This window comes from Triticum dicoccoides, chromosome 7B (genome assembly GCF_002162155.2).
Source record: "Triticum dicoccoides isolate Atlit2015 ecotype Zavitan chromosome 7B, WEW_v2.0, whole genome shotgun sequence".
Lineage (NCBI taxonomy): Eukaryota > Viridiplantae > Streptophyta > Magnoliopsida > Poales > Poaceae > Triticum > Triticum dicoccoides.
This window is the reverse complement of record NC_041393.1, coordinates 740,113,214-740,128,422: the sequence shown is the minus strand read 5'-3', so window position 1 is coordinate 740,128,422 and position 15,209 is coordinate 740,113,214. Positions and strand designations below refer to the sequence as shown.

The window sequence follows — 15,209 nt, the reverse complement described above, 5'->3', positions numbered from 1 at the left end:
GAGTGTACACCATATATACAACCACTTACAAGATGAACCTACTTAAGAGCTAGACATGTCCACCTATATATACAGCAACAGGTGAGTAAGTATCAAAGAAGTCTTCACCTTTCTTTTCCGTATAACTCTTAGCCACGAGCCGAGCCTTGTACTTTTCAATAGTGTCATCAGGCCTAAGCTTCTTCTTGAATACCCATTTGCATCCTATAGGTTTGCACCCATAAGGACGATCAGTTATCTCCCAAGTTTCATTCGCCAAGATGGAATCCATCTCGCGACGAACTGCTTCCTTCAAGTAGTCAGCATCTTCAGATGCATAGGCCTCTAAAGTAGAACTGGGAGTGTCATCTATGAGATACAGAAGAAAATCATCACCAAAAGACTTTGCATTCCTTTGTCTCTTGCTCCTAGTAGGAACTTCATTGTTCTCCTCCATAGGACTTTCAAAGTGTTCCATCGAAATGGCAGGTTCAGTAATTGTAACTGGTTCCTGATTCGATGAACCAGGCATATCCTGATTAGATGAGGTAGCCATATCCTTCATGACAAAGATATCTTCAAAGAAAGTCACATCATTCAACTCCATGACCGTACCAACATGCATGTCAGGAACCTCAGATTTTATAACCAAGAATCTATAACCAATTCTATGAAAAGCATATCCCAGGAAAACACAATCCACAGTTTTTGGTCCCAGCTTCCGCTTCTTTGGAATTGGCACATTGACTCTTGCCAATCAACCCCAGGTTCGTAGATAATAGAGATTTAACCTTTTCTTGTCCCATTCCTTGAATGGAGTTATCTCTTTGTTCTTTGTGGGAACTCAATTTAGGACATGACTTGCTGTCAATATCACCTCCCCCACCATGCCTTGGAGAGACCCGATGTGTCTAACATGGCGTTAACCAAATCAGTTAGAGTATGGTTCTTCCTTTCGGCCACCCCATTTGACTGAGGTGAATAGGGAGGCGTCCTCTCTTGGATTATACCATGTTCTGCACAAAAGGAATCAAATTCATTTGAGAAATACTCTCCACCACGATCGGACCTAAGCCTCTTGATCTTTCGATCAAGTTGGTTTTTCGCTTCAGCTTTATAGACCTTAAAATAGTTCAAAGCCTCATCCTTAGATTTTAGAAGATACACATGACAATATCTAGTGGAGTCATCAATTAACGTCATAAAATACTTTCCACCTTTTATCAAAACACCATTCATTTCACATAGATCTGAATGTATGAGATCTAATGGTACAAGATTTATCGTTTCCGCAGTCACTTGAGACTTACGAGGTTGCTTAGCTTGCACACACACTTGACACTTAGATCCCATGACAGTGGTGAAACTAGGGATTAAGTTTAGCTTCTCTAGTCGCGACATGCAACTGAAGTTAACATGATAGACGTGAATGCCGCACATATGATTCACTATTGTTGCAAACGTGATTAACAACTTTATTGCAAACGTCTGATAAGGATAAACGAAACAGGCCACCTAACTCATAGCCTTTACCAACAAAGGTTCCATACTTGGAAATTACAAATTTATTAGACTCAAAGACAAGCTTGTAGCCATCTCTACACACAACAGATCCGCTAACAAGCCTTTAATTGACGAAGGGGACATAATGCATGTTCTTCAGCTGCACGATCTTTCCCGAAGTAAACTGCAGGTCGACCGTGCCAACACCATGAACAGAAGCACTTGAACCGTTGCCCATCAGCACAGTTGAAGTCGCTGCAGTCTTATAAGATGAAAACATGGAAATATCACCGCATACATGCACATTAGCACCCGTGTGAATCAACCAACCAGGAGAATGACATACTGAAAGAATAGTGGGACATATACCATACCCAGCATCCTTCATGCCAGTGTCTCCAATGACGACATTGGCGGACCTGCCACCTTTTCCAGGGTGACGCTTGTCATAGAGATTAGGACAACTAGGAGCCCAATGATCAGGATGCCCACACACATGACAAACACCTTTCTTCTTGTCATTCTTCTTCTTGAAGTTCGTGTGCTGCACAGCCTTGTTCTACCCATCAAACTTTGATTTACCATCAAATTTTCCCTTGTTCTTGAACTTGTGGGGCCGGAAGTTCTTCTTCCGTAACAGATTGGCACTAGAACCTCCCTCAATACCTCGAGCATGGTTGTCCTTTGCTCTCGCATTTTCTTCCACATCAAGAGTACCAATGAAATGCGGAACGGAAAACTCCTGCCTCTTATGCTTCAGTGAGGTAGCAAAGTTCCTCCATGTGGGAGGAAGCTTAGTGATGATACCTCCGGCAATAAACTTGTCTGGTAGGATACAATTGAAGTGCTCAAGTTCTCTAGAAAATGAATGTATCTCATGAGCTTGCTAAAACCACGAAGCGCTCTTCAATCATCCTGTAGTCATACAATTGCTCCATGTTGTACAACTCAGTGCCAGCATCCGAGACCCCAAACTTGGCCTCGAGTGCATCTCACATATGTTTTCCATTATCAATTGACGCATAAGCATCAACTATGTTCTCACCAAGAACACTCAAGAGAGCAGCCTTAAACAAGGTATCCATTTTCTAAAAAGTTTCTACCTGCTGAGCATCTTGCTCTCCTTCAGGTTTGCCAAGAGTGGCGTCATAGCAACTCGTGGTTTGAAAGCATAATACCGCTCTCACGCGCCACCTCTTATAGTGGATACCCTCAAACATAGGAGGTTTCATGGAAGCAGCAAAACAACTCGTGGTAAATTGCCTATAATAAGGTTTTTGGATTGTTGGAAATATGAGCAATTTACCGAATGATTTTATTAACAGAAATACTAGATAAAGCACGACTAGTATAGCAGTGATAAAACAAATTGTGCGATTTGACCAAGAGAAGGTAAACATCATCTGCATATATGAACTAGAACCGAACACATCTAGAACAGACACTAGAGCAAGAAGGTTTGACAGAACCTCGAACAGGAAGAGTATGAGAACGTACGGAACGGGAGCAGATGAACCGGTATTGGGGTCGGTGTCCTCGCCAGCCATGTCATCGAGGAGGTTGTCGACCCCGGGGAAGAAGTCGTCATCGGGGAAGTAGTCGTTGGAGGCCGGGGCGTCCGTGACGAAGAAGTCAGTAGTCGTGCTGAGGGCTCCCCAAAAACCTTATCACCCTTCTCCCGTACAGGACTCAAAAGGTGTGGTTCCGGAGGCCTACTATCCTGACCTGCGGTGCACGCCGCAACCGGGATGGGGAAGAACGTAGCAGCAGCGTAGTGCTCAGGAACTTGTGGCAAGACGAAGAAGACCTTCTGATGTGTCTCTCTGGAGAGGAGCGACCTCACTTATATAGGCACAGGAGAGGGACGCAAACAGGCTGCGACGGGAGGTGAAGCAACTGTGGGAGATGAAGTGAACAGGCAGCACGCGAAGAGGTGCACCGTTCATATTCATTCTCCACTATAGCAAAATGTTTCAGCTCCCGTGTGACCGTTCGTATACCCGTCGTGCGTGGCAAAAATTTAGACATCGGCTCGGCTCATTCCCGCGGCGCGGCGCGGCGTGGCGCGGCGGGACGAGGCGTGGCATGGCATGGCGAGGCGTGCGGTGGAGAAGGAGCACGCGTGGATGTCCCTCTTGTGCTCATGCTCATACATGTGGGGAAAGAACCTCCCTTAAAAGAGGTCCAATTCCCTCTAAACTAGCAATGTGGGACTAAACTTTAGTTCCACCTCTTGCCTTGCACGAATGGGCTGCGTGGGCCTCTATGATTTATTAGGAATTTCTGAAACTGCTATTGGGCTGGGCCCAAATAGACAAAATTCCAGCACTTTGTAGACTCAAGGAACGAATGGTTTGGTCTAAGCGCGGATGACATTAATCCTTTTGGGGAGAAGAGCAGGAATCATAGCACCTGGCATGTGACTCTATATATGTATAACCTTCCTCCTTGATTATTTCTTCATGTACCACAATATTTTAGTCTCAAATAGATAAAAATAGTATGTGTACAAGTTATGTAGTTTTCATTATAGTTATTTGATTCTGTAGCGAAGCATGAGGAAATCTGATGGTGCAAGACAACGCCATGTTGAAAGAGGACTTATGAAGATTTTTCTAGAATTCCTGATGGTTCTCCTTGTCACATTTATTTGCTCTCACGCCTTGGGCGTCGTTTTTTCTTGTTGCATCGCACGGGCATGTTTACTAATAATAGTAATAATAATATGACTTCGATAATAAAACTAATGTTTATTTCACAACATATAAAAGAAAACAATAGAAAAATAGGATGTTGCACGCGCATGTGCTCAGGCTACTATTTGCTTGAGGATTCCTCTTGTCACATTTGTTCTCACAACTTGGGCGTTGTGTTTTCCCATTGCAACGCACGGGCATGTTATTAGTAATAGTAATAATAATATGACTTCCATAATCTTATATTTACTAATTGGAGGCACCTTTCAAGTCGTCTCATTAATCCAGATGATTAATATTAATTACACCGTTGGATCGTAGAATTTACGCTCTGGATAGAAAAAAAACATATGTAACACAGATGATCCCATTATCCCTTAAAAGAGGCATGTGACACGACCAACGTTAATTAATAATGATAAAAATGAAAATAAAGGTCCTTCCATTTCCTCAAAAAAATAAGGCAAGACTTCGTCCATATGGACTCTAATCCAACGAAAAAAGGAGATAATCTACACAGTCCTGTTGATTGCCAAAGCAGGCTCCATAATAAAATATTCCGCCGATTAACCATGCCAGGACGTGACAGATGTGACAACGTATTGTACATACAAAAGCAAAAGCAGGAGACGGCTGCAAATTTCAAAAAAAGGGAAAGAAACGGCTGCAAGCTGGACTGTTGAGTCCTCTTTTTTAGAGAGCGAGAACCCTGATGATACACGTTTGGTTGGATACATAAATTAAACAGAATGACGTCTAAAAAACAAACAGAGCTCCGTATAGCTTGCAAGCTGGGTATCTATAAGTACATGTGTGGTTCCTCTATATCTAACAAATAGAGCTTCGGGTAGCTTCGAAGCTGGGTATCTATACTTGCATCCATACTGTCTATGTCTAATTTATTTCTTGCGACCTTGCAAAAGAAACTAGCCCAGCGTCTAAGGAGCCATCACGACTCAACGTCTTGAGATGAAAAGTTAAGCTTTGGGGCGTCGCGACATTCCGGTATCTATATGGGATTTGTTGCGCCGGTACATCGGACGACTCCATATGCGAAGTGACACGTCATGTAGTTGGCTAAACTCAACGGAAGGTTCAACTATTGTCCCACAATATGCATGTATATAGTGCTAATTTTGTCTTGAGTCTAATTATTTACAAGAAGAGTTATGAATATCCACTCTTACATCCATATACAGTATATGAACCTCAAACGTCTTACTCCACCTTTTACATCGATAGTCCATACTGTGTTTCGGAAGAAATATTTCTATTATTATAAAGTGATAGCTAATATTAAAGGTCGCATGTGTTTGATGTAAATTTTGGTTGAGATATTTCTTAGAAACAATGTAAAAAATGGTTGTACGTAGAGTCGTAGATGAACTATTCTACCCCATGAATAGAATACATCATTATATCCTTATTTCAGTCTAATAAAAATTAATAGAGAAATATATGTACACACTATTTTGCAAGTGAGGTAATCTCCAAAGTGTAACTCCAATATATAGCAAGCTCAAGTGCTCCTAAGAAAATTCAAAGAAAATAGAGAAAAAATATATTCTGAATTGTTTTTACAACCAACATTTCTTAGTTTTTTTAACTACATGCAAAATTTCATTATGGAACGTTCGCCAATGTCTAGAAAAAATCAGTGCTCCAAAATGCTACTCCCTCCATTCCAAATTAAGTGCATGGTTTTATCAAAAATAGACATTTTGGAGTATCATTTTTGTGCACAAAATATTTTGAGTGTTTTTTATTCACGAAATATCTACAAAATATTCCACATAGACCTATTATAGAAAATAAACATAATCTAGTTTAAAGGTAGGTTTGTTATCAAACTTTTTAAAATGTTCATCTGTGTGTTCTTGATATAAGTAAACTGTAAGTTCGTACTTTGTATTCTTTCATGGCAAAATGGAACCATATTCTTCTACATGGTATTTTATTTACGCATCTTATATGTTATAACTGAATAAAACATGCACAGATTACTTATATTCCTTAAGATTTAGGTTCAACGTCTCAGATTTGTTATTTGCGACCGACCTATAATATTGCTTCCTTCGTTCTTCGTAGGATTATGTGTGTTCAACAAATGCATACTTTAACAAAGTGACACTTTCATATTATCACAACAAGTATACTCTGAGATCTCTTGCAAAGAAACGAGAATATTATGTATATATCACTGTGACACATTTGAACAATTAAAAAATAATGAAAAACTATTGCATGTCATGTTTAAACATATTATTATTGTCCAAAGATTTATATCAAACAAAAAATTCAATGTTTCAAGTATTAAAAAGTGCTAGACCGTGCAGAGGCACGGGTTGACGACTAGTACATCTAATTTTTTATTTCACAACATGTAAAAGAAAACAATAGAAATATAGGATGCTGCACGCGCATGTGCTCGGTCTACTATGAAAGTTATTACAATAGGCATGTATATGTATACATATAAAAGACATAGACATATAAAATCACTCATATGTCCAGAGTTCTATTTGATCATTCTAAGCTAATTCAGCAAGGCGCATATAGCCAAGAATTGTAGCCCCTTTTGCTATCTCAAAACTTATAAGGGCATCGAACGCAGCATATCTGATTCTTTCAATGTTCAATGGAGCAATCTCCCATCCGGAGTTCCTCAGTTGCTTGCACTCGTTGCCCTTCTCCAGATTCGTTCCCAACACAAAGTTTGCTAGGTCTAATAGCGATGGTGTAGGTTTACTGCAAATCGTTTTTGGTATGTGAATGCGCGTCTGTAGGTCAATGGCATTTTTGACATGGAGACCGTATGGCTCAAGCACATTTACGTCATTGCCAATTGCTGCTCCACAAAAGAGGATATCCTCACGAGCAAGAAATTTGTTGAGCTCCTCTGGTATGCGAGGCGAGTGCACGATGTGGTACACCAAGCAATCATCTGCAAAACACAGTTGAAGTACAGCGGCGCGTCGCTCCATTTCTGGGGGCATGTCCTTCTGCTTCACCCCATGGACTTGGTCGGTGAACTCAGTGTCTAGACCAACAATCTTCATTTCCACCGTTTGGAGGGAGTTCAACACACTCTTGACCCATTCCTCAATGATGCCTGGTTCATTGGCGAACGTCACGGTTACCTTGAAGCCAACAATTTGATCAGAGCGATGAATAGCAGCAGACTGAGCCACCAGAATGGCAGCAGAGTGGTCATCATCCTCTGGAGCTAGCGGAGGCACCAGAGGATAATCAAAGATGGAAACAGTCTGTGGCTGCAATAGCACCAAGGAGGATGGCGAGGCGAGCATATCATTGGCATTGGTCTCCGTAGAAAGCGCTCTGCAGTCATAGACCAAGTGAGCGATAGGAGATATCATGAACAAATAAAAGTTGTCTTTTTTTAGTATTACTACATGTCAACGCCCACTGAGTAGAACCATAAATAACTCAACACAAAGTACTCCCGTTCAATAGATGAAGAGTTCATCTGAAAAGAAAAACTGAACTTGCTCAGAAACAAAATCCTAGATCTATATTCTGAAAATGAATCTGAGTACCCATATTTTTTTTTGTTTTGCCAGAAGAACTAAAGTGCTCATCTTTGCCATCACGCAGTATACTGCTTGAAACTCCAATCTTCAAATGCATGAATTTTAAAAGAAAGATGGGACTAAATTGGACAAGACAAATTTTTCAAGACATCGTACAGAGAAAAGTTCACAAGCAAAACACCTCAAATTCGTCCAGAAGATGGCAAAATAAGAATGCATGAGCATGCTGCGTATCATAAAAGAAGAAGACAATAAAATAAGTTGCATTAGTATATTATTATACCTTGCTGACTTGGTTTTGTCTTGCAGCAGCGCCATAGTCAGGTGTATTGCAAATTGCAATTTCCGCTACACGTACGCGGGAGATGTTGCTTCTCAGACTGCTGGATTGTATGTGATGTGATCGAGGGGATGGTTTGTCAATCCGGCCAAAAGGTTGCTTATAAGCTAGCCGATTGGGACAAAAATAGCAAGTACTGATATTCGTATTTGGGAAGGAAACAGTAAGGATTTTGGCGCATTGCTTGTCTGCAGCAAATTTTTAATATCTTTCTTTATGTTCCATTCACGTCAAATAGCAAGCATTGATATTCGCATCACCTCTTTCTTTTATGTGAACGTGGTAGCTTTGGTTTACCATTTTTGAATGTGAACGTGCTCTAATTTTATTTAACATTTTTGCAAGCGAACGTGGTCTATTTATCCTTTTTTTTGTGAATGTGGTCTATTTCACATTCACATTAGATGTGTTTGGTTGTTCGTGGCGATTTTGCCTGCATTGCATATGTGTCTCAGTTGGGCCTGATTGACAAAAAATCATCATGTGCATATCGTTTCACTTCTAGGAAAAGGCTTATAGGTGGCCCTAACGAGTGGCGGGCGCGGAAAAGCACCCGCCATAGCCCTTTTGAAAAATTTGCAATGGCGGGTACTATAAACTTTGCTTTTCGACATAACAGTGGCGGGCATAAGTCAGGACCTGCCACTCCGTCACTCTTGCTAGTTTCTTCATGGTCGAAAAGCGACAGTGGCATGCACGTAGAATAGGCCCATCACGGGTGCCATGCTAATCATTGGCGGGCAGTTTCTAGCGACCGCCATAGACCCGCCCATACCGGTTTCAAAATTTGTAAGTGTTTGCAGTGGCGGGTCCGATTATGCACCCGCCACGGCTATATTTGGTCACCGTACCACCTACCACTCAAATATAGCAGTGGCGAGTGCTATCTGCCGCCCGTCACTCTTATGCATGACCTTATCCACCCCACCCCACACCCGGAGCCAATCACACATTATCCATCTAGACATAAATCTCTCTCTCTCTCTCTCTCTCTCTCTCTCTCCCTCTCTCTCTCTCTCTCCTCACTACCATCACCGGCGTTCTGACATCCTCCGTTGACGCCACCGGCAAGGTCGCCGTCCGCCGCCTCGAACGGCATCGCGGACCCAATCTTCCCTGTCGCCCGCGCCATCCATCGCCTCCTCAAAGTCCTCGGCCTTGTTGTCCACCTCCAACTACTTCCTCGTCACTATCGCCCGTGCCTTCCTCTGCCTCCAACGTAATCGGATTCCCCGTCAAACACGTCGTTCACCTCTTCCATCGTCCCCGTCCTTCCCACCATCTCTGTACGCACCAGTGATCACACCTCCCCTCTCTCTGTTAATGGAGATTATAGTTATTCTTGTATATTGTACTAGTATATTAGCAAAAAGAATTAGTGTAGTTAAAACTTGTTATTGGATGTACTGTAGTTGTCTCTTGTTATATGATGTACCATTTAATCTTTGTAATTGGACGTCTTAAATTTGATTGTACCATATTTTATTCAAGATGCAGATACTCATAACGAGTGCCAATGTTTTCGCTAAACGTGAATTAAGTTCCGTTTCGCTTAATTACTGGCAGTCAGTATGTCCAATTTCTAGCAAAGGTCATTCGAATTTTTCCGTAATTTTTTAACTTTTTATGGACGGGCTACTTAATAATATTTTCCATCGCCTGGAGAATACTCACTCTTAATCCACAAGTTGATATGAGAGTTTTTCTAAGAGGAGGACACTGCCTGTTGTCGTACGGGGTTGCCCTTCTTGTTCACTTCATCTTAGACTTTGCTAAAGTGGCAGGAGAAGATGAAGGACGACCATCACCAACAGTCAAAAATATAGTGACTCAGTGTTTGTACACCATATATATAACTAGTTGAGAGATGAACCGACTATTGTTGTAGGATGTCGTTCTTCTCCCTCTTCTCCTCTAAGAGCTTGGTAAAGCAGGAGGAGAGAGGGGGAGAATGACCATTACCGACAGTCGATATTACAGTATGTGAGTGTACACCATATATACAACCACTTACGAGATGAACCTACTTAAGAGCTAGAAATGTCCACCTATATATACAACAACAGGTGAGTAAGTATCAAAGAAGTCTTCACCTTTCTTTTCGGTATAACTCTTAGCCACAAGCTGAGCCTTGTACTTTTCAATAGTGTCATCAGGCCTAAGCTTCTTCTTGAATACCCATTTGCATCCTATAGGTTTGCACCCATAAGTACGATCAGTTATCTCCCAAGTTTCATTCGCCAAGATGGAATCCATCTTGCTACGAACTGCTTCCTTCAAGTAGTCAGCATCTTCAGATGCATAGGCCTCTGAAGTAGAACTGGGAGTGTCATCTATGAGATACAGAAGAAAATCATCACCAAAAGACTTTGCATTCCTTTGTCTCTTGCTCCTAGTAGGAACTTCATTGTTCTCCTCCATAGGACTTTCAAAGTTTTCCATCGAAATGGCAGGTTCAGTAATTGTAACTGGTTCCTGATTCGATGAACCAGGCATATCCTGATTAGATGAGGTAGCCATATCCTTCATGAGAAAGATATCTTCAAAGAAAGTCACATCATTCAACTCCATGATCGTACCGACATGCATGTCAGGAACCTCAGATTTTATAACCAAGAATCTATAACCAATTCTATGAAAAGCATATCCCAGGAAAACACAATCCACAGTTTCTGGTCCCAGCTTCCGCTTCTTTGGAATTGACACATTGACTTTTGCCAAACAACCCCAGGTTCCTAGATAACAGAGATTTAACCTTTTCTTGTCCCATTCCTTGAATGGAGTTATCTCTTTGTTCTTTGTGGGAACTCGATTTAGGACACGACTTGCTGTCAATATTGCCTCCCCCCACCATGCCTTGTTGAGACCCGATGTGTCTAACATGGCGTTAACCAAATCAGTTAGAGTATGGTTCTTTCTTTCGGCCACCCCATTTGACTGAGGTGAATAGGGAGGCGTCCTCTCATGGATTATACCATGTTCCGCACAAAAGGAATCAAATTCATTTGAGAAATACTCTCCACCACGATCGGACCTAAGCCTCTTGATCTTTCGATCAAGTTGGTTTTCCGCTTCAGCTTTATAGATCTTGAAATAGTTCAAAGCCTCATCCTTAGATTTCAGAAGATACACATGACAGTATCTAGTGGAGTCATCAATTAACGTCATAAAATACTTCGTTCCACCTTTTATCAAAACACCATTCATTTCACATAGATCTGAATGTATGAGATCTAATGGTACAAGATTTCTCGTTTCCGCAGTCACTTGAGACTTACGAGGTTGCTTAGATTGCACACACACTTGACACTTAGATCCCATGACAGTGGTGAAACTAGGGATTAAGTTTAACTTCTCTAGTCGCGACATGCAACCGAAGTTAACATGACAGACGTGAATGCCACAAATTTGATTCATTATTGTTGCAAACGTGATTAACAACTTTATTGCAAACGTCTGATAAGGATAAACGAAACAGGCCTCCTAACTCATAGCCTTTACCAACAAAGGTTCCATACTTGGAAATTACAAATTTATTAGACTCAAAGACAAACTTGTAGCCATCTCTACAAACAAGAGATCCGCTAACAAGACTTTCATTGACGAAGGGGACATAATGCACGTTCTTCAGCTGCACGATCTTTCCCGAAGTAAACTACAGGTCGACCGTGCCAACACCATGAACAGAAGCACTTGAACCGTTGCCCATCAGCACAGTTGAAGTCCCTGCGGTCTTATAAGACGAAAACATGGAAATATCACCGCATACATGCACATTAGCACACGTGTCAATCAACCAACCAGGAGAATGACATACTGAAAGAATAGTGGGAAATATACCATAGCCAGCATCCTTCATGCCAGTGTCTCCAATGACAACATTGGAGGACTTGCCGCCTTTCCCAGGGTGACGCTTGTCATAGAGATTAGGGCAACTAGGAGCCCAATGATCAGGATGCCCACACACATGACAAACACCTTTCTTCTTTTCATTATTCTTCTTGAAGTCCGTGTGCTGCACAACCTTGTTCTTCCAACCAAACTTTGATTTACCATCAAATTTTCCCTTGTTCTTGAACTTGTGGGGCCGGAAGTTCTTCTTCTGTACCAAATTGGCACTAGAACCTCCCTCAATACCTCGAGCACGGTTGTCCTTTGCTCTCGCATTTTATTCCACATCAAGAGTACCAATGAAATCCGGAACGGAAAACTCCTACCTCTTATGCTTCAGTGAGGTAGCAAAGTTCCTCCATGTGGGAGGAAGCTTAGTGATGATACCTCCGGCAATAAACTTGTCCGGTAGGATACAATTGAAGTGCTCAAGTTCTCTAGCAAATGACTGTATCTCATGAGCTTGCTAAAACCACGGAGCGCTCTTCAATCATCATGTAGTCATACAATTGCTCCATGTTGTACAACTCAGTGCCAGCATCCGAGACCCCAAACTTGTCCTCGAGTGCGTCTCACATATGTTTTCCATTATCAATTGATGCACAAGCATCAACTATGTTCTCACCAAGAACACTCAAGAGAGTAGCCTTAAACAAGGTATCCATTTTCAGAAAAGTTTCTACCTGTTGAGCATCTTGCTCTCCTTCAGGTTTGCCAAGAGTGGCGTCATAGAAACTCGTGGTTTGAAACCATAAGACCGCTCTCACGCGCCACCTCTTATAGTGGATACCCCCAAACATAGGAGGTTTCATGGAAGCAGCAAAACAACTCGTGGTAAATTGCCTATAATAAGGTTTTTGGATTGTTGGAAATATGAGCAATTTACCGATTGATTTTATTAACAGAAATACTATATAAAGCATGACTAGTATAGCAGTGATAAAACAAATCATGCGATTTGACAAAGAGAAGGTAAACATCATCTGCATATATGAACTAGAACCGAACATATCTAGAACAGACACTAGAGCAAGAAGGTTTGACAGAACCTCGAACAGGAAGAGTATGAGAACGTACGGAACGGGAGCAGATGCACCGATCTTGGGGTCGGTGTTCTCGCCAGCCATGTCCTCGAGGAGGTTGTCGACCTCGGGGAAGAAGTCGTCATCGGGGAAGTAGTCGTCGGAGGCCGGGGCATCCGAGATGAAGAAGGCAGTAGTCGTGTTGAGCGCTCCCCAAAAACCTTATCACCCTTCTCCCGTACAGGACTCAAAAGGTGCGGTTCCGGAGGCCTACTGTCCTGACCTACGGTGCACGCCGCAAGCCGGGATGGGGAAGAACGTAGCTGCGGCGTAGTGCTCAGGAACTTGTGGCGAGACGAAGAAGACCTTCTGATGTGTCTCTCTGGAGAGGAGCGACCTCACTTATATAGGCACAGGAGAGGGACGCAAAGAGGCTGCGGCGGGAGGTGAAGCAACTGTGGGAGACGAAGTGAACAGGCAGCACGCGAAGAGGTGCACCTTTCATATTCATTCTCCACTATAGCAAAACGTTTCACCTCCCGTGTGACCGTTCGTATACCCGTCGTGCGTGGCAAAAATTTAGACATCGGCTCGGCTCATCCTGGCGGCGCGGCGCAGCGCGGCGCGGCGGGACGAGGCGTGGCATGGCGTGACGAGGCGTGCGGTGGAGGAGGAGCAGGCGTGGATGTCCCTCTTGTTCTCATGCTCATATATGTGGGGAAAGAACCTCCCTTAAAAGAGGTCCAATTTCCTCTAAACTAGCAATGTGGGACTAAGCTGTAGTTCCACCTCTTTCCTTGCACGAATGGGCTGCGTGGGCCTCTATGATTTATTAGGAATTTCTGAAACTGCTATTGGGCTAGGCCCAAATAGACAAAATTCCAGCACTTTGCACACTCAAGGAACGAATGGTTTGGTCTAAGCGCAGATGGCATTAATCTTTTTGGGGAGAAGAGCAGGAATCATAGCACCTGGCATGTGAATCTATGTATGTATAACCTTCCTCCTTGATTATTTCTTCATGTACCACAATATTTTAGTTTCAAATAGATTAGAATAGTATGTGTACAAGTTATGTAGTTTTCATTATAGTTATTTTGATTTTGTAGCGAAGCATGAGGAAATCTGATGGTGCAAGACAACGCCATGTTGAAAGAGGACTTATGAAGATTTTTCTCGAGAATTGCTGAGGGTTCTCCTTGTCACATTTATTTGCTCTCACACCTTGGGCGTCGTGTTTTCTTGTTGCATCGCACGGGCATGTTTACTAATAATAGTAATAATAATATGACTTAGATAATACAACTAATGTTTATTTCACAACATATAAAAGAAAACAATAGAAAAATAGGATGCTGCACGCGCATGTGCTCAGGCTACTATTTGCTTGAGGATTCCTCTTGTCACATTTGTTCTCACAACTTGGGCGTTGTGTTTTCCCGTTGCAACGCACGGGCATGTTACTAGTAATAGTAATAATAATATTACTTCCATAATCTTATATCTTATATTTACTAATTGGAGGCACCTTTCAAATCGTCTCATTAATCCACATGATTAATATTAGTTACACCGTTGGATCGTAGAATTTACGCTCTGGATAGAAGAAAAACATATGTAACACAGATGATCCCATTGTCCCTTAAAAGAGGCATGTGACACGACCAATGTTAATTAATAATGATAAAAAATGAAAATAAACGTCCTTCCATTTCCTCAAAAAAATAAGGCAAGACTTCGTCCATATGGACTCTAATCCAACGAAAAAAGGAGAAAATCTACACAGTCCTGTTGATTGCCCTCAAAAGCCGGCTCCATAATAGAATATTCCGCCGATTAACCATGCCAGGACGTGACAGATGTGACAACGTATTGTACATACAAAGGCAAAAGCAGGAGACCGCTGCAAATTTCAAATAAAAGGGAAGGAGACGGCTGCAAGCTGGACTGTTGAGTCCTCTTTTTTAGAGAGCAAGAACCCTGATGATACACGTTTGGTTGGATACATAAATTAAACAGAATGACGTCTAAAAAACAAACAGAGCTCCGTATAGCTTGCAAGCTGGGTATCTATAGGTACATGTGTGGTTCCTCTATATCTAACAAATAGAGCTTCGGGTAGCTTCCAAGCTGGGTATCTATACTTGCATCCATATTGTCTGTGTCTAATTTCTTTCTTGCGACCTTGCAAAAGAAACTAGCCCAACGTCTAAGGAGCCATCACGAC

General features: G+C 42.1%; 1 protein-coding gene across 1 annotated transcript; it reads right to left on the bottom strand.

The window, feature by feature from the left end:
* Positions 1-6,709: 6,709 nt before the first annotated feature.
* Positions 6,710-8,047, bottom strand: LOC119339616 (Werner Syndrome-like exonuclease). Its single transcript, XM_037611604.1, has 2 exons — positions 8,013-8,047; positions 6,710-7,517 (listed from the first exon to the last, which is right to left on the bottom strand). Exons 1-2 carry the CDS (start codon positions 8,045-8,047, stop codon positions 6,710-6,712), a joined length of 843 nt encoding a protein of 280 aa, XP_037467501.1.
* Positions 8,048-15,209: the final 7,162 nt, after the last annotated feature.

Excerpts from the sequence above, each read along its gene's own strand:
- LOC119339616 (XM_037611604.1), bottom strand. The coding sequence starts at position 8,047 with ATGGCGCTGCTGCAAGACAAAACCAAGTCAGCAAG. Across the intron at positions 7,518-8,012 it reads GACAAAACCAAGTCAGCAAG|AGCGCTTTCTACGGAGACCA; the intron begins GTATAATAATAT and ends CTATGACTGCAG.